The sequence below is a fragment of the Hippocampus bargibanti genome, linkage group LG14, assembly GCF_051943395.1.
Source record: "Hippocampus bargibanti isolate YZ-2025 linkage group LG14, ASM5194339v1, whole genome shotgun sequence".
NCBI classification, from domain to species: domain Eukaryota; kingdom Metazoa; phylum Chordata; class Actinopteri; order Syngnathiformes; family Syngnathidae; genus Hippocampus; species Hippocampus bargibanti.
Window position 1 is genome coordinate 11310117 of NC_142747.1, and position 24470 is coordinate 11334586.

General features: G+C 42.1%; 1 protein-coding gene across 1 annotated transcript in view; it reads right to left on the reverse strand.

Annotated features, from left to right (window-relative positions):
• Nucleotides 1-5354: 5354 nt before the first annotated feature.
• grm5b (glutamate receptor, metabotropic 5b) overlaps nucleotides 5355-24470 on the reverse strand; it is a 24769-nt gene continuing 5653 nt past the window's right edge. The window contains exons 5-17 of the mRNA XM_089014127.1: nucleotides 24205-24379; nucleotides 16137-16372; nucleotides 13898-14019; nucleotides 13200-13324; nucleotides 12940-13108; nucleotides 12669-12795; nucleotides 10186-10303; nucleotides 9899-10085; nucleotides 9496-9654; nucleotides 8385-8510; nucleotides 8090-8272; nucleotides 7741-7907; nucleotides 5355-6441 (exon numbers count right to left, since the gene is read on the reverse strand). Coding sequence (XP_088870253.1) covers nucleotides 5355-6441; nucleotides 7741-7907; nucleotides 8090-8272; nucleotides 8385-8510; nucleotides 9496-9654; nucleotides 9899-10085; nucleotides 10186-10303; nucleotides 12669-12795; nucleotides 12940-13108; nucleotides 13200-13324; nucleotides 13898-14019; nucleotides 16137-16372; nucleotides 24205-24379 — 2981 coding nt within the window. The remainder of the gene's footprint in view (nucleotides 6442-7740; nucleotides 7908-8089; nucleotides 8273-8384; nucleotides 8511-9495; nucleotides 9655-9898; nucleotides 10086-10185; nucleotides 10304-12668; nucleotides 12796-12939; nucleotides 13109-13199; nucleotides 13325-13897; nucleotides 14020-16136; nucleotides 16373-24204; nucleotides 24380-24470) is intronic.

Consider the following 24470-nt stretch of genomic DNA (forward strand, 5'->3'; position numbering starts at 1 on the left):
ACACATGTCCCGGGGGAGGTGGGGGACATTGAGTCCGAATGGACCATGTTCCGTACCTCCCTTGCTGAGGCGGCAAATCAGAGTTGCGGCCGTAAGGTGGTTGGTGCCTGTCGTGGAGGCAATCCCCGTAGTCGCTGGTGGACACCAGTAGTAAGGGATGCCGTAAAGCTGAAGAAGGAGTCCTACCGGGCTTATATAGCCTGTGGGACTCCTGAGACAGCTGACACGTATCGAATAGCCAAGCGGAATGCAGCCTCTGTGGTCGCCGAGGCAAAAACACGGGCATGGGAAGAGTTCGGTGAGGCCATGGAAGCCGACTTCCGGACCGCTTCGAGGAAATTCTGGTCCACCATCCGGCGTCTCAGGAGGGGAAAGCAGTGCACCACTAACACTGTGTACAGTGAGGGTGGGGCGCTGCTGACTTCGACTCGAGACGTCGTGAACCGGTGGGCAGAGTACTTCGAAGACCTCCTCAACTCCACCAACACGCCTTCCTTGGAGGAAGCAGTGTCTGGGGACTCCGAGGTGGGCCCTCCGATCCTTGTGACTGAAGTCACCGAGGTGGTTAAAAAGCTCCTCGGTGGCAAGGCCCCGGGGGTGGATGAGATCCGACCGGAGTTCCTAAAGGCTCTGGATGTTGTGGGGCTGTCCTGGCTGACACGCCTCTGCAACATTACGTGGTCATCGGGGAGAGTGCCTCTGGATTGGCAGACCGGGGTGGTGGTCCCCCTTTTTAAAAAGGGGGACCGGAGGGTGTGTTGCAACTACAGAGGGATCACACTCCTCAGCCTCCCTGGAAAGGTCTATTCAGGGGTCCTAGAGGGGCGGGTCCGTCGGAAAGTCGAGCCTCAGATTGAGGAGGAACAGTGTGGTTTTCGTCCCATCCGCGGAACAGTGGACCAGCTCTACACCCTTAGCAGGGTCCTCGAGGGCGCATGGGAATTCGCCCAACCACTCTACATGTGTTTTGTAGACTTGGAGAAAGCGTTTGACCGTGTCCCTCGTGGAGTTCTGTGGAGGGTACTTCGGGAGTATGGGGTACAGGAGCGGCTGATACGGGCCGTTCGGTCCCTATATGACCGATGTCAGAGTCTGGTTCGCATTGCCGGCAGTAAGTCGGAATCGTTTCCAGTGAGGGTTGGGCTCTGCCAAGGCTGCCCTTTGTCACCGATTCTGTTCATAACCTTTATGGACAGAATTTCTAGGCGCAGCCGAAGCGTTGAAGGTTTCCGTTTTGGTAGCCTCAGTATAGCATCTCTGCTTTTTGCAGATGATGTTGTACTGTTGGGGCCTTCAAGTGGAGCTCTCCAACTCTCGCTGGAGCGTTTCGCAGCCGAATGTGAAGCCGCTGGGATGAGAATCAGCACCTCCAAATCTGAGACAATGGTTCTCAGTCGGAAAAAGGTGGAGTGCCCTCTCCGGGTCGGGGAGGAGATTTTGCCTCAAGTGGAGGAGTTTAAGTATCTGGGTGTCTTGTTCACGAGTGAGGGTGAAAGGGATCGAGAGGTCGACAGGCGGATCGGTGCGGCGTCTGCCGTGATGCGGACTTTGTACCGATCTGTCGTGGTGAAGAAGGAGCTGAGCCAAAAAGCAAAGCTCTCAATCTACCGGTCGATCTACGTCCCAACCCTCATCTATGGTCACGAGCTATGGGTTGTGTCCGAAAGAACGAGATCCCGGATGCAAGCGGCCGAAATGAGCTTTCTCCGTCGGGTGTCCGGGCTCTCCCTTAGAGATAAGGTGAGAAGCTCGGTCATCCGGGAGGGGCTCAAAGTCGAGCCGCTTCTCCTCCACATCGAGAGGAGCCAGATGAGGTGGCTCGGGCATCTGATTAGGATGCCCCCGGGACGTCTCCCTCGCGAGGTGTTCCGGGCATGTCCCACTGGCAGGAGACCCCGGGGACGACCCAGAACACGCTGGAGAGACTATGTCTCCCAGCTGGCATGGGAACGCCTCGGGATCCGCCAGGACGAGCTGGAAGAAGTGGCTGGGGAGAGGGAAGTCTGGGCTTCCCTACTGAAGCTGCTGCCCCCGCGACCCGACCCCGGATAAGCGGCAGAAGATGGATGGATGGATGGATTTGGAAAACCTTTTTCCATTCATTGAAGGTGCGCCTTATACTCCTGTGCGCCTTATATTACGAAAAAGTTTGAAAATACACCATTCATTGGAGAAAAGACGGTGAGTCAGCGTTGAATCGAAATGGGTCATCTTCATTCCCATATGCGCAGTTTTGTCTCTAGCCAATGTTGCAGTAGGTCATTTTATGTTTGTTTCTCGCCTTTTTAAGCACGGTTACATGTGGCCAATTACAAAAGTGAAGGAACTATCGTTACATTAGATTACAAACCCACATTGTTTGATTTTTTTTCAAACCAGATCCCGCTCCTGATCACCATCAACGAATGGTCCAAAAGCCAACCATTGAAGATTACATAACCTGGAGATTGTTTTCCCGTAATCAGCAGATGAGTGCTTTTGGATTAAAAGTATGTAGAAGGATTATCAATCCAATTCTTTGGAGTGCGGTTACAAAGCTAAATCGTGCGAGATGGTTTTGCGCAACACATCATGAGCGCGTCATATGTTGAGATAGCAGTTTCCAAAGGAATTTTGATTGACTTCCAAAATGATGATTCTTTCATGGATTGTAATTTTCTTTCGGTTCAGTCATGTGAGTTTTCCAATATAGCTGATGTCAGAGCGCAGAGTCCCTGTAGGAAATGAGATGTGTGCATTGATTTTGACAGAAGTTCCACTGGGGGGGGGGGGTTAGCAACCATGCAGACGGCTGAAATGAGTGCAACCTTCTCTCGCCTAGCACGTAATGAGCACACTCAGTGTCAGTATCATGTAAACCCGCTCCTCCCAAATAATCGCCACATCAAGCGCAGGCTAATTGTTGGGTCATGGTCTGTCTCTGCATCGAGACGACATACCGCAATTTATCATAATGATTATGATGAGCACAGACTGAAATGAATGGTTTGGGGTTTTCCTTTGATTCCATAAACCAACAATAATAATTACAGTCTAAAGTTCCTTTTACTCAAAATACAATTCCAGCAATTCTGTTTCAAACCAATGCCATCCAAGCAGACACTACAAAATGTCTGTCTCGCACACGCAGGTATTAGAGAATATGAGATGACTCATTGTTTCACCAAGAGCGATTTTCAAAAAACAAAGGGGCACGCCCGCTCCTTAGCAAATGACCCCTAGTGAATGCAGAATCCTGCGTTTCTTAAAAAATGATTAGCAAACCCCTTCAGATGTACAGTTACAATTGCTTTTACAATGAAAAGAACGGAATGATAACATTTAAAATATTAAAACACAACAGAAAGACAAACCTATTTTTTTAGTTATTATTTTTTTTAAATGAAAAACATGCGTTTAAGTAGCTCCGCCCAAAATGCTTTGGCACAAAAAAATATTACATAAATGAGGGATTTTTTTATGCTATGTGTTGAGCTCATGATTTTATTTTATGCTCACTGTTTTGTCATGGTCTTTTTTACAGCCACAGCTGTTGTGAAAGTGCTACGTAAATCTAAACATATTGTATTGTATTGTATTGTATTGTATTGTATTGTATTGTATTGTATTGTAAACACAAGTTAATTGGAATTTTAACTGACATTCAGAGTGGTAGCACAGTTTTTGGGGTTATATCGTTTCATGGCTGTTTGTCGATGTGCAAATGGTTATAAAAGTTTTATTTGACACTTTCTTTCCAAGGGCAGTTATTTCATGTTGCATGATCACGGAAACGGGTCGAGCCTTACTTGTGAAAATTGTAAACAAATGCTCCCTTTTCTGTAAAACACACAACCAATTTAGTTGACTGCAAAGAGAAATTTGAAAATTAACTCATTCACTGCCATTCCCGAATTTGTTCGGGTTTTGGTTTTTCATGCTTCGGTGTCGATAAAGCGCTGGTCATGCCTCTGGCAATGTTTTTCCCTTCCACAAGGGGCAGCATGCCCTTTTTTCCATGTTAGCGCTTTGTTCTATCTTCAACTGTTGTTAAAGCGCTATATGAACCAATATGTATGTATTGCATTGTATTTTGGACAGCCACCGTCATTTCAAGATCATATAACTTCAGACCCATAGAATTCACTCTTTCTAATGAAAGAAGAGAGTCTGAGGTTTCTAACGCTGTATTGAATGTTTATGTATTCTAAAAACTCAATATTCTGTGGGTTCTGGAATTCGAGTGACAATGACAAAAACCCTGGCACTGGAGTGGACACATCATCTGGCAGTGAATGAGTTAAAAATAGGAAAGAATAATCTCATCTGAATCAATCTAAATTAAATGTTGTGATTAATTAATTATGATTAATCACGCCGTTGTTAGGATTTTATGTATTCAGTTTTTATATAATGTAAGGTTGCCAGGCAACAGGAAGAGAATTTATTACAGCGGCGGTACTTGCCTTTGTAAACGTGGTATCAAGCACTTCATTTAATACCCCGTTTTAAGTAATTTAGCATTGACCAAAATGTGACGAAAAATTATTTGATTTAAAAAGAAAAATACATGTATAATTGGCCTCGAGTGCTTTCTTCCAACATGCATGCGGCAGAGAGGAGAATTTATCAAAGCTCTGAGGGAATAATGTCAAGTTTGCACCTGTGCCGCAGACTGACAGAAGTTAATGATGTGAAATTTCCCCCCCCAAAGAGATGGAAGTGAGTCTAATGAATTCCGTCAAATATCATGAAGGAGAGTGACAGTGGTACACCCCGCTGTCGCACTTCATGGAAATTCTCAGTCAGGTACACAACGTTTTGGCGTCAAACCCTTCAAGTTAAACAGAGTAACAGTTTTGACGGAGAATGTAAATGTCATATAAAGATGCATTTGTGCTAAGCAACATACTGCAGCAGCAACAACAAAGTTCTTGAGAAATATTTACAGTTTTACAGAATGTGCGTGTTTGACTGCAGTGCAGCAGATTAATTGTACAGTTTATGTGCCATTTGGGAGCTTCTTGTTGGTCCACAAGCTTTGCCCTGTTTCTCCTTAAGACAAATAAAACGCACTCGTGGAGGTATACGTACATACGGTACATGGACACGGACCACGAGTGCACAATCGTTATCTCTAATGAGCTGACAACCATGTTAGCGTAAGGCCACAATCTAAACCTATAGACACATTTTCCAACCACAGATTTGTGTTGTGGCCAATTTCCTTTCCCCAAGGAAATTTACGATGAAAATAGAACCTCACAGCACACATGTAAACGCAAAGTTTTTTACATCGTCGTGTGGATGAATGGATTCCGGTTGATCCGTCCACTTTTCTTGATTTTTTCCTCTCCCTCTGTGTCGTTTCTGCCTCACAGCGAAGAGGAACTCAGGCTGTAGTTTCTGAGATTGAGTCTCCTGTACCTGGGCGAAGGAGGTGACGGGGGAGGGTGGGAGGGCACCGGGGGGAGACAAAGATCTATATCAGACACAGCCGAGCTGCTACTCGATGCCAGAGAGTCCCGGAAGGGCGACGGGGGAGTCAAAGCAATAAGCTCCTCCTCCAATTCCACCCTCCTCAGTGGTGAGTCCATGAGGCAGGTGACCAAGCCGCCTCGCATGGGGGAAAGGGAAGGGGAGGACTGGGGATGAGGAGGTGGAAGAGGGTAAGGCGGATGTGGAAGAGGGACTGGGTGAATGGGACAGCCGACCTGGCGGCCTAAGCTTGGCTCGGCGATGGGGTGGGGCTGGACCTCAGCATAGGTGGTGATGATAGGAGGGTTGTGGATCTCACGGGGAAGAAGATAGGGGTCGGTGGGGTGCGGCGCTGGTGGCGAGTGTTTGTGTGGATGAGGGTGCGTGGGAGAGGACAACAGCATCATGGTGTTGAGCTCGCTGATGTTGGCTGTAAAGCGGTTCACCACACAGCTGATCTGATCCATCAGGTTGCTTTGGCACGCCACCGGACGACCCTCCAAGATGATCAGGCGACCGTCACACCCGGCCACACCCGAGCCGCTACTGACCTTGCCGTAACTGCTGCCGCTGCTCTGGCTGCAAGTACTGCCGGGATATTTCGTACCGCCTGTCGTCTGAGGGTCCTCCTCCAAACCGGCGGCGAATCTCTGGCTCACCGTACTGATTGGCGAGGGTGTTTGAGGCCCATATGTGAGGGAATACCTCTCCTCTGCTTCGGATAGGTCGTAGAGATTCTTGTCGCCGCCGGTGTCACTTTGACAGGGCAGGGAGGAAATGGATGGGAGGGAAGGCAAGGGCATGTGTGGAGGAAGGTCGGCTCCTCCGCAGTAGCGCTCCTCAGATGTCTTGGAGAAGGGCTTGATGACTGCCGTCTGATTGTTCTCTTTCTTCTTGATGTGGAAGGACAGACGCTGCCACAAGTGGTTCCCGTGGGAACTGTTGCGCTCGGTCTGGGCCCAAGACACCGATTTACCATTTGAACTGAAAAAAAAATCAATTTAAAATTACGAAGTACTCTGTGGGTAGTTCAACAGGGTAAGACAGTGAAAGCAACACAGTATGTCTAAAGCAAATGCAATGTGATCAGTCTCCAAAACGGTATTTTAAAGGGCCCTAAATCGGCGTGAAAACCTCCACAGACAGTTGCCAGAAAAATATCAGTACACTGTGGAATTACATGGACTTTTGAATTAATTTGTCATGGTGTGTCACCTGATCTTCTGTTAAATCACAATAACCCACAAACACAGGGTACCTAAAGTAGTACCACACAAACAATTACAATCCCATCAATTTGACAAGATTCAAACATGAACCGCTTTTGAGCTTGCTATTCTCAAGTTGTGAGTCAACCCAGCCTCACGCAAGTGCTCTTCCAAGAGCTACAATTAAGAACTTTGCCTATTGCTTTATATGACATAAAATCAGATTTTATAATCTCACAATGAAGAAATTCACAATTCACAAAAGCAAAGTTATGTAAGTAAAAAGTAGAAGAACAAAATATAGGAGCTGCTGTAAAGGCAGCCCATTTCGCGGCGCCATTTTGAAGTCAAAATGAAAAATAATATGACACAACACAAAAGACACAGACAGTCATTCAATCTTAACCACTTTTCCGCACCTTCGAGGATAGCTTGAAGATTAAGGCCTTTTCCGGTGTAAAAGCCTTGATTTTCTTCAGAAGATGACCCTGTGCCTTATACGCAGATGCACCTTATATGTGAATTAATATTGAACCGCAACAAGTCTCGCAACTACTGCCAGCAGCCATCGACTCTATTTCCTTCTGTAAGATAAGTCGTGCGTATAACCTAAGCCTCTACTGTAGCGCCTTGTAGTGTGGTTTGCCTGATATTTTGAAACATGTTAGATATTTATATAGTATGTTTGGAAAACTGTTCTCATTCATTGAAGGTGCGCCTTACACTCCTGTGAGCCTTATATATGGAAAAAGTTTGAAAATATACCATTCATTTGGGGTGCACCTTATACAGCGGAAAATACGGGAGTGAAAATGCCCATCACACAAGTATTTGCTTTTTTCTCCCTCTCTTTTCATTCTATTAATCTCTTTCTGAATGGACTCTCATATTTGCTCTCCGATTTTCACTCTTTCTTCCCTATCTGGGTCATTGTCGTGTCTCCATTACCCAATTGTCGTCAGTTTGTGGGTCAGAAGAAGAATCGACAAGGCGGGGGAGGGACTTCAGTAAATATATCTTTCAGGTGAATCAGACTCAGACACACACGCACACGCACAGACACATAGACGCCTACCTTAGAGTCTCTGCAGTGGAGCCTTTGCGTTTCCACAGGTTAACCAGACTGGAGGAGCGGCTAGCAGCTGAGGATGATTTGCCATCCCCCACATGCATGCGCACCACTGTACTGGTAGTGAAGGCACTGCGCACATTTCGTTCCGGTTTGGCCAGAATTATGTACACCTTATGATGACATAGTAAAATATACAGTATAGTACACCCTGAGTGAACTTCACATTTTGTGATGTGGTGAAGATTTCAATGAATTCTATGATGCAAAATACACATTAACAATGGACAATAATGAAGTACAGCAGATGACCACTGTAACAGCAAAATGCATCAGAAGTTACCCCGAAACTTACCTTTGGTACAAACATGCAGCAAAGGGCCACTGTGGCGCTGAGGCTGACACTGAAGCACATGGTGATTATTTTGTAATTGGAGCCAAAGTAGATGGGAACAAAGGCCAACCATATAATGCAGGTGGTATACATGGTGAAGGCAATGTACTTGGCCTCGTTGAAATTAGCGGGAACGTTGCGGGTCTTGACGAGATACACAAGTAAAATAAATAAGTGTAAATCCAAAATTATAGGAAGTCATTCAAAATGTTAGTCAGCAGTACAATATGGAGGAGAAGGGAGGAGCAGGTCTTACCTTGAAGGCATAGAAGGTACAGCTGAGAATGAGCAGGCCGTTGTATCCCAGAGGAGCAACCACACCCAAGTTAGTGGTGTTGCATATGAGGTTGACTTGACGAATGCTGGGGTAGTCGTGGATCACCTGTGTGGACAGATGACACCATCAAGCTCTTTTGATGTACACATGGGAATATTTTTTTCCAAGCTTTTGTGAAATTAACTCATTCACTGCCATTCACAAATGCATTCGGAAATTGAAAATATGACTTTAGAGCGGCATTCCCGAGTTTGTTCGGGTTTTGGTTTTTCTTGCTTGGGTGCTGATAAAGCGCTGGCCAGATATCTGGCAATGTTTTTCTCTTCCACAAGGGGGCAGCATTTCCCCTTTTTCCATGTTAGCGCTTTGTTACAGCTTTAGTTGTTGTTAAAGTGCTATATAAACCAATATGTATGCATTGCATTGTATTGTGCACAGCCGCCATCATTTCAAGCTCATTTAACTCCAGACTGCATTGAATGTTTATGTAGTCCTAAAACCCAATATTCTGTGGGTCTTGGAATTCAAGTGACAATGAAAAAATCCTGGCACTGGATTGGACACATTTTTGCACATCTGGCAGTGAATGACTTAAATAACTTTGATGCGGGGAAAGGGACTACAGAACATGTCAAACAACAATCCCGTCATCCAAAACCAATAAAGAAAATGAAACTAACTAACTAAACTAACTAACTAACTAACTAACTAACTAACTAACTAACTAACTAACTAACTAACTAACTAACTAACTAACTAACTACATAAACACATGAATACATTAATACAAAAATAAATGCAGTACATCAATACATACACAAATATACATACATACATACATAAAAAAATCAATAAATACATTTCATTATACTGTTTCCTAAAGACAAAAAAAAAAATAGAATTCATTTCCAGGTATTTACTTCCAGATGTTATACACGCTATCTTTTGTTTAAACTAACAAAGCATCATCTGACTGTTCCACCAGCTATTCCCACGACAAATTGTTTTGGTGTGGGGACTGTTGTGTGTTGTCATGATTTGTTGAGACTTCAGCCATTTATTGACAAGAAGAAGAAAAGAAAACACTAACCTGGGGTGGCTCCATGAGGAATAGTGCTACAATGATGCCTAGTTGTAACAGTATGAGCAGAAAGGCAATGATGAGCTGAGCGCAGGCAGACATGAATCGAGGCTTCTTTGTACAAATCTTCTTCTTGCTGCCTGCCAAGATCCGTGCTATGCGATTGGTCTAGGAACAGGATGCAAATATGATCAGATCCTTTTTAAAATTTGGCCCGTTTAGTTTGAACTATTTTATCGTCATTTTATTTATTCCTGACCAGCTACATGATCTATCTGTGCCATTCACATTCTTTTGTATCGTTCTTGCTAGCATCTGAATCCTACATGATTTGTACCTAGGCCCCTGTACACCAAATAAAGTGCAGTCCAAGGGTGTGTATTGAATAGCAGAGCCCTTTTCCAATCCTCACCTTGGTGACCAATGCAGAATAGCTCATGGCGGGTGACAGGCCAATTCCCAGGCGTTGGAGGTAGCAATGGATGACATGTGGTTTGGCGATGAGGCTGAAGGTACACAGGTACCCCAGGCAGATACCTGCCAGAATGATATAACAGAGCTCCCTGCTGGAGGATTTCACCACAGGCGTGTCCCTGAACCTAAACGGTATATAACAAAGGCAATTCCACGAATCAGAAAATCTTCGTCATGCGCACGTAGCGTACAATCATCCAAAAGGTTGTTAAAGATATGCGTTACCTAATGAAGACAGCGGTGACAAAGAATGTTGCCATTAGTCCAAGGCAGGCAAAGACCACAGCAGCGATGGGTTCGGGGTCCCCCCATCGCAAGTACTCCACAGGAATTGGATCACATCCTGTTTGAAATCAATAAGGACGCTTAAAAGACGTGGAAATCTAAGGAATTCATAATGAAGAGTTTTGGAGGGATACATCAATACTGCATGACATTTAAAGGAGAACGGACACCACTTTTTTGTTTCCTAACTGACACCAGAAAAAAGTTGTATAGCATCTAAAATACCCAAAACACACAGGATGGTATTTTTAGTCAAATGCAAAACACCAATTAAAAATGACTTAAAGTGTCTAAAACTACTTAAAATTGAAACCGGAAGTGGCCAGTTTCAGAAGGTCCCGCCCCCTTGTTCGTGGTGTCACGCCAAGACGTCTTGCCTTGCTCGAGAATCAAAACAATGGCTTCAGATTCGGAGAAGATGCTTTCTTGTTACTCATCCAGTTATGAATATGATTCAAATAGTTCTGAAGAGGAAAGCATACAAGTTTGCAATTGATGAAAGAATTTATTCCGTGTCATTTTGAGGCATCTGGAGAGAAATGTAGCACCCACAAGATGGAGATAAAGCTTCGTGCAAATTGGGAGATTTTTTTTCCTGGGAATTTTTGTCAGCGAATATCAAATAGTTGTTTGACGCAACACAAAACGATTCACCATCGCGTTATTTATGTGTTTTCCTTCTAATTTCACCATCAACGCGGATCAACACAAGTTTTCAGACCAAACAAAGTACCGCAAAATGCATTGAGGTGATGAAAGGACTGCAACAGTGTGTCCTTTCTCGGTCAGGGGTGTTCCTTCCGTGACGTGATGTCAGGACTCGTCACCAACTCAAAAACAAGACTTCCAGAATATTCAGCGCAAGTCTTAAAACGTAAAATATAGCTATATGCGGTGGAATATTCGTAAAATGCGCTCAGTAGAAGTCATTTGAAGCGAAGTGAGCCACCACTTCTAGACACACTGGAGCAGCAACTCCTCGGAGCTTGGCAGTTGATGCCAAGTTTTCCCTTTGCTCAAGGTGCAGGTGTGTTGTAGCTCAGCCAGTTTTACTAAACTAAGCGGTGCATAGTAATTACAGAGGGTATTTGAATAATGAGTGAAGAATGGGGCTTCACAATGCCGAATTCAAATTCGCTTGTTTTGTCTCTTTGTGTGCAAACGACAAACTACGGACAGGAAATGTGCAACCAAAAGCTTGCCAAAGACTGATTTTGACCTTTTGAAAAGCAGTGGGGAAATATTTGATTTTGATGGCATGGAACCTTTAAAATCTGCAATTTTTTTCTGATAGAGCAGCAAAATGAGGTAACCTACATATAAATGATATAAAGCACAGCCACCTCCTTGGCCAGTGAATACATAGTGCAGCACAATGGAGGAGCACAAAACCCCTAATGACACCACCCTTTTATGTTTATCATTCATTTTGTGTAATAGGCATTCTCCGCTAAGTGAGGAGGCTTCTGTCTCTGCCATTGAGGCTCAATTTGAATTTTCAGCAGGATTCTATTCCTGTTTTAATCATTGAATGGTAAGCAGCGTAATGAGCTGCTGAAAGAATAACACGGCAATATTCATTCGCTTTGAAAGTATTGGAGTAGAAATACATTTTCACGGCATGCAAAAATATGATTGCATTGAGAGGTGCAATGGAGAATAATTAAAACACTGGTGATCATGCTAGAAGCAAATAAAAAACTGACTGGGCAGCAGTGGAGGGTGGCAAATATAGAATCGCGTGTTGTGCCAGGGGAAGAAAATTTAATTCAAGAGAATACAGTATTTTCGGGGGTAGGGTGGCATAGTGTGGAGTGGCTACAGGCTACAGCACCTCCTGCGAACCTCGCAAGGATATTAATAATAATAATAATAATAATAATAATAATAATAATAATAATAATAATAATAATAATAATAATAATAATAATAATAATAATAATACATGTTATTTATAGGTAACGTTCAGGCCACTCAAGGTCGGCAAAAAAAATCTCGGATCATTTTATGTGGAACTGTCGCAGCTTGGAATTGAAGCGGATTTACTTGGGACAGGAGATGTGCAAACATCTCTTTCGTCAATGATGCTACAGCTTCATGTTTGCTTTCAACATTTAGCTTATAGCAGACGTGCACATTTCACCGTGACTTCCCTGATCCAAAAAGATTGAATGACTTTGTTATACCATATTATTTTCTTTTTTTTTTTTTTTGTTCTTTTGATTTGAAGATGGCGCTGAGTGGCTGCCTTTCCAGTAGCTCCTGTATTTTGATTTTTCTACTTCTCCCTTTCCCTTCCTTCCATAACTTTGCTGCTGTGAAATGTCAATTTCTCCACTGCGAGACTTATAAAAGCTAATCAAATTCCAAATACATCTGCATCATTATGAAATACAAAATACAGTTAAACACAATAAACTAACCTGTGAGGTCATGAGTGGGCCAGGAGCCCAATTCACATGCTCGGCAGGTATACTCATCAAACACAAACTCATTTTCTTTACAGGGAGTACACGTCCAACAACAGCTCACCTCACCTTTACGGATCACCTTGAAAAGAAGCAGAGTAGAGTCTGTCGCGACTGTTTATGTCAACAATATTACCGTATACAGTAAAAAGCAATTGCATTTGAGCCATGAACTCGCATCTCACTCAGCAAGACTTGCTGAGCCTCTACCGTCTACTGATCTTACCTTAATTTGCCCTTTGTCGCAGGGTTCACTGCAGACTGACTTGATGACAACATCTTTGCTTGACCATATTTCGTCGTCGTCTATTTTCAATCCCCGGTTGTCCCAACTGCCCACATTAATATAATCATAGTAGTCCTTTCCCATCTTCTTGAAATTCATGATTTCATATCTGGAGACATTATTAACAAACTCATGTGGTATCACACATGCTCTGTAAATGAAAAGTCACCGACGTTCATGATCTTTCATTTCAATAATACCTGCCAGGCGAGTCTCCGTTCTCATCAAAGAGGATTCCCTCGCCAGATACTCCAGTAAAGTTAGTTTTCATGAGGAAGTCCAACAGTGTGGCACCATTAATAGGCCTCATGGCATCACACAGGCCCTTCAAATGCAAAAAAAAATCATCTGTAAGTGACTAACTGATCTAAAGTTGTCATTTTACTGAAGATTCCAAGTTTAACATTGCTGCAAACAGAATATAATTGTTTTTTTTTTTTTTTTTAAATACATATATCACTCATCTCACTCTACATGTTTAGTCAGTGAAATATTGGTGTGTAATAGTATTTATTTATTTATTTTTTGGGCAGTGTTTTCTGAAAAACAGTGCCCGCCCAAATGTATTGTAAAAGTAATGTCAAATCCTTTTGGATTCTTGTTAACTGAAAGTATTTCACATGAAACGATTCATATGAAATAAGACATTTTTCCATGTGGTTAGCTACACCAATCATACCGGAAAATCATGATGTGAACAGGCGACGGGGAGCATTTAAATAAATTAGACTGTTGACTTAGCGTACTGTGCTTGGCCAATTGATTAGTAATGTTTTTTTTTCTTCCTGCAGTTCCACCCACAGTCATCGTTTTGGGCCCGATAATTCAAATGTAAAAATAGCATACAGTTTGATCTTTTCATTCATGCATCATCATCCATCACCGGAACGGCACCTACCTGATAGCCCGGGCACAGTGCCCGTTGCATGTTATGCAGGCCATATGCCATTGAATAAATGGCGTTGATGACGAACCCCATTTTAGTGTCCTGTGCGTACTGCTGCCGGAGAGATTCTCTTTCTGCACATTAGGGAGAGGGTGATGGGTGAGGGGGTTGAAGAATAGTTTAATGAGGAAGGCAGCTATATGACAATAACTCCTGATTTAATATTACCCTCTGTATATTGCATGAATCTCAACAAGGCTTTCTACATCAAAGACCACTTGACAGCCTCTCGATACCGCTTCTCCTCGGCCAATCTCATTTCCTTCTGCCTCCGGTTCATTTGGATTTCACGTCCCATTTCAAAGGAATAGAACTGACGTGATCCCTTTGAAGTTGTGCTCTCGCAGTCTTTCTCATCCACAAATTCAACCAATGAAACAGAGAGGAATAGGGAGAGCGGGAGGGAAGGGCAGCCTGGAGAAATAAAGGGGACTGCTGCCAGAGGCACTCAATCTAGCCGTGCTAAAGCACAGAGCTGTGTGGAACTTAACGGCATGGATAATAGTTTGAAGGGATGCAGCCTATCTGTTTGTGTGCTTTGTGACTGGTTCTTGCTACAACAACAAAAAACTACTCGATGGACAACCTATGCCTGATCTGGCATGTTCAAAACAACATTATGAGTTTTCCATTAGTGTAACATCTCGGTCTGAACACACATCCATGATATTTATTCACTGTTTGGTCATTTCATTATAACCACTTGCACAAACTAATCAGGTCCGAAATTAGCTCAAAGGATGTTTGCAGTTATAGCAGTTTTACCTGACACTGCCAGAAAGGTATTGCTTGAACTATTTTGTGACTATCGTGAGTGTGGCGTACAATAACGACAATATTAAACACTCCAATTATTGTCTCTTGTCCTCATTTTAAATTAAGGAAGAGATTGAAAAGTATTAGCATGATGGGCTATGTTCATTATGGCTTTACTTAAACCACAAATTGCAGTGAGCAAAGGTACTTTGTGTACACAAAATTAAGGCTGTCGCTATAGTATTTTCATCACTATAAGTTGCACCTAAAAGCCTTGCATTTTTTTTACAAAAACTGACCAGGGTTCACTGTGCTTTATACAGTGAATCGCGGAAGATATGTTCCAAAAATAGCCCGCGATAGGTGAAATCCGCAAAGTACAATGTAGTCAGCTTTTTTTTACACAATGCAAAACTGTACATACTGCAGAATGAAACAGAAAAGAAAACATTTTTGTAGTAGTTTAAAGAACAGTGTTGTAAAACAATATTTTGCTGCTGCGCCTATTCGTCCTGACTCCGCTTCTCTGTAGCGTCTTTTTCTACTGAAGTAGTCTTTCTCTGAGAGAAAAACATTGTTATCAGTAGTGTCAATATTAATTTTAACCTAACAGTAGTTGTTGGCACTCTTTCTTTTTTTTTTACCAAGAAGATTTTTATAAACCGACATGGCCGATTTCTAGAAGCAGAATGCTCCATGGGCTGTTCAAAGCCAGTGTGTTTGGTTTTATTCGGCTTTGTTTGCAGTGTTGTTTGCAGTGTTGTTTCTTTTACTTTGAAAAGAAAAATCCCTTGGAAAAAAAATACACGATGCACTAAAGCCGCGATAAGTGAACCGCGAAGGAGCGAGGGATCACTGTACATGGAAAAAGTTTTAAAATACTGTATTTTCCGGTGTGTTAGGCGCACCGCCAATGAATGCTGTATTTTCAAACCTTTTCCACATACAGTAAAGTCTCGTTATATCGATATCGGATATATCGATAGTCCCGGTTATATCGATGCTATTGCTATGCACGCACTGAGAAAATTACATGCAAACAGGGTCGGATATATCGATAGTCCCGGTGATATCGATATTTTTTGGACTCCCTTGAATATCGATATAACGAGACTTTACTGTATAAGGCGCACCTTCAATGAATTAAAAAAGGTTTTCCTAATAAATAAATATATTTTTTTTTTCTAAATATAAGGCACACCACTTCTTCTACAGGGGGAAATGGGGTCAGTGGCTGATGACAGTAGTTGCAAGACCTTTGGTTCTCAATATTACTTCACATATAAGGCGCACCTGCGTATAAAGTGCAGGGTCCTCTTAAAAAAAAAGAAGGCTTTTTGGTGCGCCTTATTCACGGGAAAATACGGTATGCCATTCATTGAAAGTGTGCCCTATAATCCGGTGCGCTTTATAGTCTGGAAAATACGGTACTTACTGCTGCAGGTGCGGTTGAACTTGTTGTTTTCCTGTGGGTGCCCTTTCAATCGACAGTGGAAGCGATGTTGCCAAAATTCCGTAAACCAAGGGTTCCTCAGATTGTTGTCGGGTCGCAGTTTCAGGTAGTAATCGTCAAACCACTTGACGTCTGCAGACTGAAGCTTTATGGTGATGCCACCGGCTGCTTCCTTGACGTAACCATCTGTCACGTCATACCTGTCAGCCCAGCCGTCACTGATGAGAGAGAACAGATTCTTCTCAATGACCACTGTATAAACAAGCACCTGTTGTAGAGTGGCCAAAAAAGATGCTTCGATTTCATAAAACACAGGTGCTCCATTTACACAGGAGTACATGGCATGGAACTATGTGGGCATTGTAAGAGCTCGACTGTGTTTCGGCAGGGGCAAGATGACGACAAGCTACAAATTGACAGGATATGCTTTTGTGTGAGGCAGAAATACTGATCAGAGCTAAGGCCAATACAGGCTGGCTCAAAATGACTGATGCTAATGACGTTTTGGTTAGCCTCTTCCCAACTCCCTCGGTCGAGGACCCAAGGGCTGTTGCCATGGTTCTGAGCCCACGCTCAAACAACTGTCTGCACTTCGTGTCTCATAAAAACACACTGTTTTTCAGTACTGGATGTGCGCACAAGCATATTCACCAGGCATACATTTTAGCATTCACTCTGAAAGAAATAGCAGCTGCCGATAATGGAACTGTGATGTCCAGAATACTGTAGTAAATTCTCTCCATTGTAATTCAAACAAACTGCAGCGTAACCTATACACTATTCAAAGCCTTGCAGTGAGCCAGTTGCATGCCACCCATAAAGAGTTAAAGTGGAAGAAACCATAATCCATTTGTAATTTGTTAATTTGCATTTGATTACTTCTTTATTTAAAAAAATGATTTCAAGCCTTAAGTATTTGACTAATGTGGCTAAGCATAATCGCACCATAAATCAAGGCAAAGTCGCCTTCATATTTCATCCCGGCCAACGTTCAAACCTGAAGTGGGCCTTTCCAAAAGTGTTTTGGGAAAGGAAATATTCACTTAATTGATTTACCTTCACCTCAATCGGGTTCTGCTTAAAAGGAACACAGTTACAACAATTAGTTTGATTAAAAGGTGCATGAACAAAAACTGTCCTGACCTGTAGCAAAATTTGTTTGGCTAAAAATTATGTAATTACCAATATGTCAAACGGTGTGTTTTGACACAATACAGTGGGACCTTGCCTTACGAACATAATTGGTTCCCAGACAGTGTGTAAGGCGAAAAGTGTGTATCCCAAAAAATAATTTCCCATAGGAAACCATTAAAATGAGAACAACCCGTTCCCAGGTCCCCATAAAACATATTTTTCTACTTTCTAATTTTCTAAGCCTTAAACAAAACAAACAACAACAACAAAATATACCTTATTTTATGTATGTAAATGTACTACAGTATTATGATTAAGAAAATAAACTGTACTGTACAATAAAGTCATTTTATTTACCTTTGTGATGGTCGTTAATGGCTTGATGGAATGGAGTGTCCGTTTTCCTCAGCATTAAACACTTGATGAGGAACATAGGCTTCTTTCACCATCTTGAGGAATGATCCCTTGTAGGTGCTTTCTCTGTGATAATTGTATCTAGTTCTTCATCAATTGTGATCTGTTTAGCTGGGTTGATAGCTTTTTGCATCAAGTGTACAGATGACTTGTGCGTGTTATTTGTGGAGCCTGATTGACGGGATATTTTAACCTAACCTATCAATGTTGAAATGGGTCCAAATTTCACTGTTTTCTATCCATGTTCTCACCATTTCACTTGTTTTTTTTCACTTTTGTTTTTTTTTGTTTCAAGCTCTGTCCTCTCCCTTTCGTGTGTGTGTGTGTTTTCTCACTCTCACTCTGTCTGCCTGTCTCTTTAATGTTTAACCCCCCCTCCCCTACTGCTGGGTTCTTAACCAATCACGTGGCTTTAACCGAAGACTGGGGGTGGGGAATAGAGGGCAAAAACAGTGGCCGCCACACTGGCCCGGTAGTCGAGTGGTTAGCACACCGGCTTCACAGTGCAGAGGTCGCCGGTTCGTGTCCCGGTGAAGCCTCCCTGTGTGGAGTTTGCATGTTCTCCCGCGTGGGCTTTCTCTGGGTCCTCCGGTTTCCTCCCACATTCCAAAAACATGCATGGCAGGCAGATTGAAGACTTCCAATTGTCCCTAGGTTTAGGTGTGAGAGTGACTGTTGTACGTCTTTGTGTGCCCTGCGATAGGCTGGCAACCAATTCAGGGTGTCCCCTGCCACGTGCCCGAAGACAGCTGAGATAGGCTCCAGCACCCCCCGCGCCGCTAATGATGATGGTATGGAAAATGGATGGATGGACAACTGCCAACGTAATCGGGCAAAACATTAAAAGAGCACTGCTTTATCCCCAGACAAAAATAAAATATGACAAAAATAAATAAATAAAAAAAAATATATAAGGCACACCGGAGTATAAGACGCACCCCCAATGAATGGTGCATTTTCAAACTATTTCCTTATATGAGGAGCACCAGACTATAGGGCGCACCTTCAATGAATGAAAAACGGTTTCCAAATACAGACACTCCCCTACTTACGAACATTTGAGTTACGAACAAAGGTCTATACAAACATTTTTGCGGGTATGTCGAAAAATTTTCGGATCAGAGAATGCTGCAAGTTTAGTCGTTTAGTGCTTTTTTTCGCCACTAATACCGATGTGAGGTGCTGTAAGAGCTCTCAGAGCATCCACCTCGCACCCGGCTTCCTTTGCCCAGTTCATCGCAGGGCCCGAGCATATATGTTATTAAATGTTTATTTTTCAGTACAAACCAATACAGGTTTACTTATACAAGCCTCAAACATACTTATGTGAACCTTAAAATTACTTATATAAGCCTTAAACATACATAATATAGCACCGAAGCTTACGAACGAATTCACCTTACGAACGACTGTTCGGAACATATTTCGTTCGTAAGTTGAGGAGCGGTAGTATAATATATACATATATAAACGTTCTCCAAATATAAGGCACACCCCATTATAAGGCGCTACAGTAGAGCCTGGGGTTATGCACTACTTCTTCTACAGGGGGAAATGGAGTCGATGGCAGGTGACAGTAGTTGCAAGACCTGTTGTGCCTCAATATTACTTCACAATCACATAAGCTGCACCTGCGTATAATGTGCAGGGTCATCTTTCGAAGAAAACGAAGGCTTTTGTGTGCGCCTTATACACCGGATAATTGACGACTTACAAAGCTACACAAAGTTTGAAAAGTTTGAAATCCATTCAAGCTGTGTGAATGAACTTCTGACTATTCACATATTACAAAGAGATCATATCAGCAGATGAAAGACAGTTGGTGACGTATCAGAAGCATCTCCCAAATTTACAGACTTCTTCTTCTGACCTCACAGAAAGGGAAGGCACTTCACATATTGTAATTGATCTGACACATAACACTCAATGACAGCAGAGGAAGAGCAGCCCACATTTATTCCCCTGGCACGTGGTCCAGTTTCACTCACGACTGATGTCATACCTCAATGCACCCATCCTCTTGCCCGACATCATCACTATTGTTGCGACTGCTATTATATATATTACTATGATGAAGACTAAGAAAGACTTTTGCAGTTATTCCATGTCTAAAAAAGAATATTGAAGAGTCGGCTTGCAGGGTGCCACAAGTACGGTTCTGTAATTACCATATTTTCCTGTGTATAAAGTGTACCGGAGTATAAGGCGTATCGTACCCTCAATGAATGAAAAAACATCCTAATATAATATAGAAATATAAGTTTTCCAAATATAAACCACATCACATTAAAAGGCGCTACGGTAGAGGCTGGGATTACACACTATTTCTACAAGGGGAAATGGAGTCGGTGGCTGCGAGACCTGTTGTGGCTCAATATTACTTCACATATACTGTGAGGCGCACCTGCGTATAAGATGCAGAGTCATCTTTTGAAGAAAATCAAGGCTTTCAGGTGTGCCTTATATATCAGAAAATATCGTAACAGAATGGGGGTGGGGGATTACTTACAGTTACTTGTGCTGACAATTGAATAATTGATGCAAGATAGTTCATCCTTCCATTTTGTTTATCTTATTGACTCCAAGTTCTGATATGCGATTATAAAAAAAAGCATATTGCTGTTGATTACATCGATTTGCAAACCCTATTTTTCGCTCTCAAAGGCCTTCAATTTTTTTCAAAAGCAGACCATGTGCCTTACAATGTGGTGCGCTTTATATATGGAAAAAGTTTTAAATTATGTAATTTGTTGAAGGTGCGCGTTATCATCCGGTGCGCCTTATAGTCCGGAAAATACAGTGGTTATAATAATATTGACACACTTGTGGGTAAGGCTGAAATTGTGAAGTGACTTCGGTCACACAATTACAGACAACCATACGTACTAAGATTTGCGCAGTCATCCAGTGGGAACGAGGCCCCCGGGAGCCGTGTGTGTAAAAGCCAGCCCAGTGGAGCACTCCACTTGCAATGGATTTGTCACTGGGAAATAATTTAATACATCTTGAGCATTTCTGAAATGTTGCAAGGGAACAAATTACCAAATACTATGAATATCCCTTTTGAATCATTCTACACAAATAAATACTTGTGGGAAAAATAAAGAAATATGACAATACATTCCATTGGTAATACATCCATATATGCTTCAACATGTAAAATTTAAGGGGCCAAAATGAAGGTATCATCCTCAGCCATGTTGGATGCATACATGAACAGCAGTTGGATTCTGAAGACTGTACACCGAACAATTTTACTGTTATTGCAGCTCAAGCACCTGGTGCATCATAAACCAAGCTATCAGCCAGACGATGTACTCTAACCTTTTATAAGGATGTATGTACGCACAAGCCTCGAAGAGCATATATTTGGAATGCTAATGATGGCCCAGTGGCTGCCTTAGACGAAGCAATCGGAGACATTGTCCTCTTCATAACAACTGCAAATAATTATATGGGATGCAGCTGTGCATGTGGGTACCAACACACACGCACAGACTTGTGTGTGTGTGTGTAGGGGGGGGGGGGGGCATTTGTGGGTTCAAGCAAGAACCAGGCAACTCCTTAGTAAATTAGCAATGTGCTCTTCTCCATGCGCCCCACCTCTCAGTGGTACCACAGATATCCCCAACTCGTTCTTATCTCCGCTGCAATTCAAGCCCCTTTAAGGTTGTCCTTTTTTATAGATTTATTTTTCAAACTGCAGCTAAGAAAAAGGAAAAAGGAAATTTGGTAAAGAGCTGTAATTTCCAAAGTAAACAAGTAGAGATTCTTAACTGTCCATCTAAAATTTTCCCTCACACTCCATTTTCTTGCTTTCACTCATGGTTGCTATAGTAACTAGATGGGGGTGCTGTGATGCAGCACACATACTGTATCACCAGGAGCAGAGCGAGAGAAAGAAAGACGGCAAAAGAGAGTGATGGGCGGGTGACGAGGTGTCAGTTGCTCATTTCGCTTTGGCACTAAGCGTCCAGATTTGCCACTTCTTTATTTAAACTTAATCAAAGTGATTTGGACTAACATGATGAGTCAGAGATTTGTGTGGAAGCCAGGTAGATTTTGTCACTATGTAATAAAGTGAAATAAAGCAATGTTTCTATTTTGCTTCAGAGAATACCGACATGAAGATTTGAAATAAACTATTAATCTTCAAACCCAGTTTTCTTCTGCTTTGCTTTCATTTCTTCTGATTGAAATTGATTTCAAAGGCTGCACCCTCATTTTATGATACATCTACCACTAAATTGCACCATTGCCCTGTGAAGTCACTGAAGTTAAATTAAAAGAGAAATGACACATTTTTGTAAAAATGTTCAATACTTTTAAAATGTGGTAACCTCCTGTTGTACGCTCATATTTCCCATCTTAGCGGGTCTTCTCTTTCTCGAGGGCATATCCGTAATTTCATTTAATTACCTTTTTCAGAGTTCAGTGTCTGGACTAAATTAGAGGTTAATTAATTTCCCATCCAGAAATGGCATGACCATGCAAAGCACTTTGTTAGGTCCCCTTTCAAATGTCTGATGAATGAGGTGAGCACAAAAAGAAAACGGATTGATAAGATATGAGATAAAAGCAATTCAATTGAGTACCTACAAAGAGGGGACGGAGGGAAAAAAATTGTGCCGTCTCTTTTTCTCCATGGATCCAAAAGTGCGACTGAGGTTGTGGCATGACGAGACTGGGCTGCTGACAGTATGCTTTGTTATGTGTTTGTGCAATCAGCCTGCCATGCATGTTTTTTGGGGATGCGTGAGGAAACCAAAGTACCCAGAGAAAACCCATGCAGATAATGGAGAACATTCAAACTCCACATAGGATCTGGAAATGAACCTGGTCCCGATACGCTTGAGAGTTTTTCTGTGTGATCCTGTTGGTCATTGTGGACGATCAAGATGGCCATGTCATGCCGAGTGGTGCTCAACACTTGCTTTGATCAGATCAGCGTTAAGTGAATAATTATCTTCATCATCAGCTGTGTGCTCTTGTAGTAATATGATTATCCTGGAATAAAAAGAGTGCCTTCCCAACAGAACGGTGCTAATAATTTTCTTCTCCAGACCTCTGCTGATTCGAGCATCCACCCGTGACCACCTCTAATCTACTCTCGGTTTTGTACGAGACGAGCTTTACTGAAGGCAACCATTTAATACACTGAAGTAATCAAAACAAATTGGCCACGAGGAGTGTATGTGAAAGGCTAATATACAAGACCACCCCCCTATGGTGTCAAATCCAATTCTGGAATTTCCAGCCAGCGCCCTCAAAAAAATAAAAAAATGCAAATTGCAGTCAAGCAGATGAGAAATAGATGATTTTCACTGAGTCAAACCAGCATACATCCTTTCCTACAAATAAACAGCCAGATAAATTCTCCTTTATTTTTTTCATTAGCTCGCATCTTCTTTTTGGAATTACAAAATAACTTGTGAAGTGTGTTTATTTATTTATTTATTTATTTATTTATTTATTTATTTACACATTCATTGATTTGTTTATTTTATTTTATTTTATTTTCAACATGCTTTAACTCTCTTTCGCTTGATCGCATTTTCAACAGTCAAAATGACATGTCCCAAGCAGGATGGTAAACTTTACCTCACTCGGCAGCAAGACCATGAAGATGATCATGTTGATGATCATGTTGATGATGATGATGATGATGATGATGATGATGATGATGATGATGATGATGATGATGATGATATTGGTACCAGTAAGGACGAGCATCATGACAATAATGAGCATCATGGTGCTACACGAAAAGTTATTGGCTTCAGTGTCGATCACTGCAGAAAAAAAAAAAGATTTTTATATTGGAAATGTTTATGTCCATCATGTGATTAAATAAATAAATAAATAAATCAACTATCAGGTGCAAATGTTGGTGGCATAGATGAAAACAATATTCATCTTGTGATAAAAGCAATGGTCAGAAGCATTACATTATATGAACAGATTAGTGGAGTTTTTTTTATTTCTCCATGTGAAATACTACTACTACTACTACTACTACTACTACTACTAATAATAATAATAATAATAACAATAATAATAATAAATTGCATTTATAAGTGCCTTTCAAAATTCTCAAGGTCACTTTACAGTCGCAGAATAAGTTTTTCTGTGGGTGAGCAGCGGCAGCCACATGCGCCAGCGTTCACTTAACCCGGAAGTAACTCAGATAGAAAGCTAGCTAGCTAATGGATAGCTAACAGCTAGCTATATAGCTAATAGATAGCTAGCTATACGGCTAATAGACAGCAAATAGATAGCTAGCTAGGTCGCTATCTGTTTTATATATCAATATTTGAAGGATGCATGTACGTGAGAAAAAACACAAAGTTGCAGTAAATGAAGACACTTGAAAGAAATCTCAGCTGGTAAAACAATGGATCTGTAGACTTTTGGTTTGATTAGCATTTGATCAGTTCATAGTCTTCTTTTTGATCCAAACTCGAATCTATTCATTCAACTTTATGAACGTAGCTTGACTGACCTGCCAACGAGAAGAAACTCTCCCACCAGTCCTTGTCGCCTCATAGCCATGAGGATATTCCGGACAGTCATGCCCTCACAGAAGCACGCCACTACTCTGGCCTTGGGCAGGTGGGCCTTCAGCCTTTCCACCAATCGGTCGAAGCTTTGCTCTCCAGCGTTGCTCCATATTTTGCCTGAAACAGGTCCAAAACAAATAATATATAATCCTTTCTGGTCTTTTGTTGCATTTCATTTGTGCTTTTGAAATGTATACTTTCAATTTCA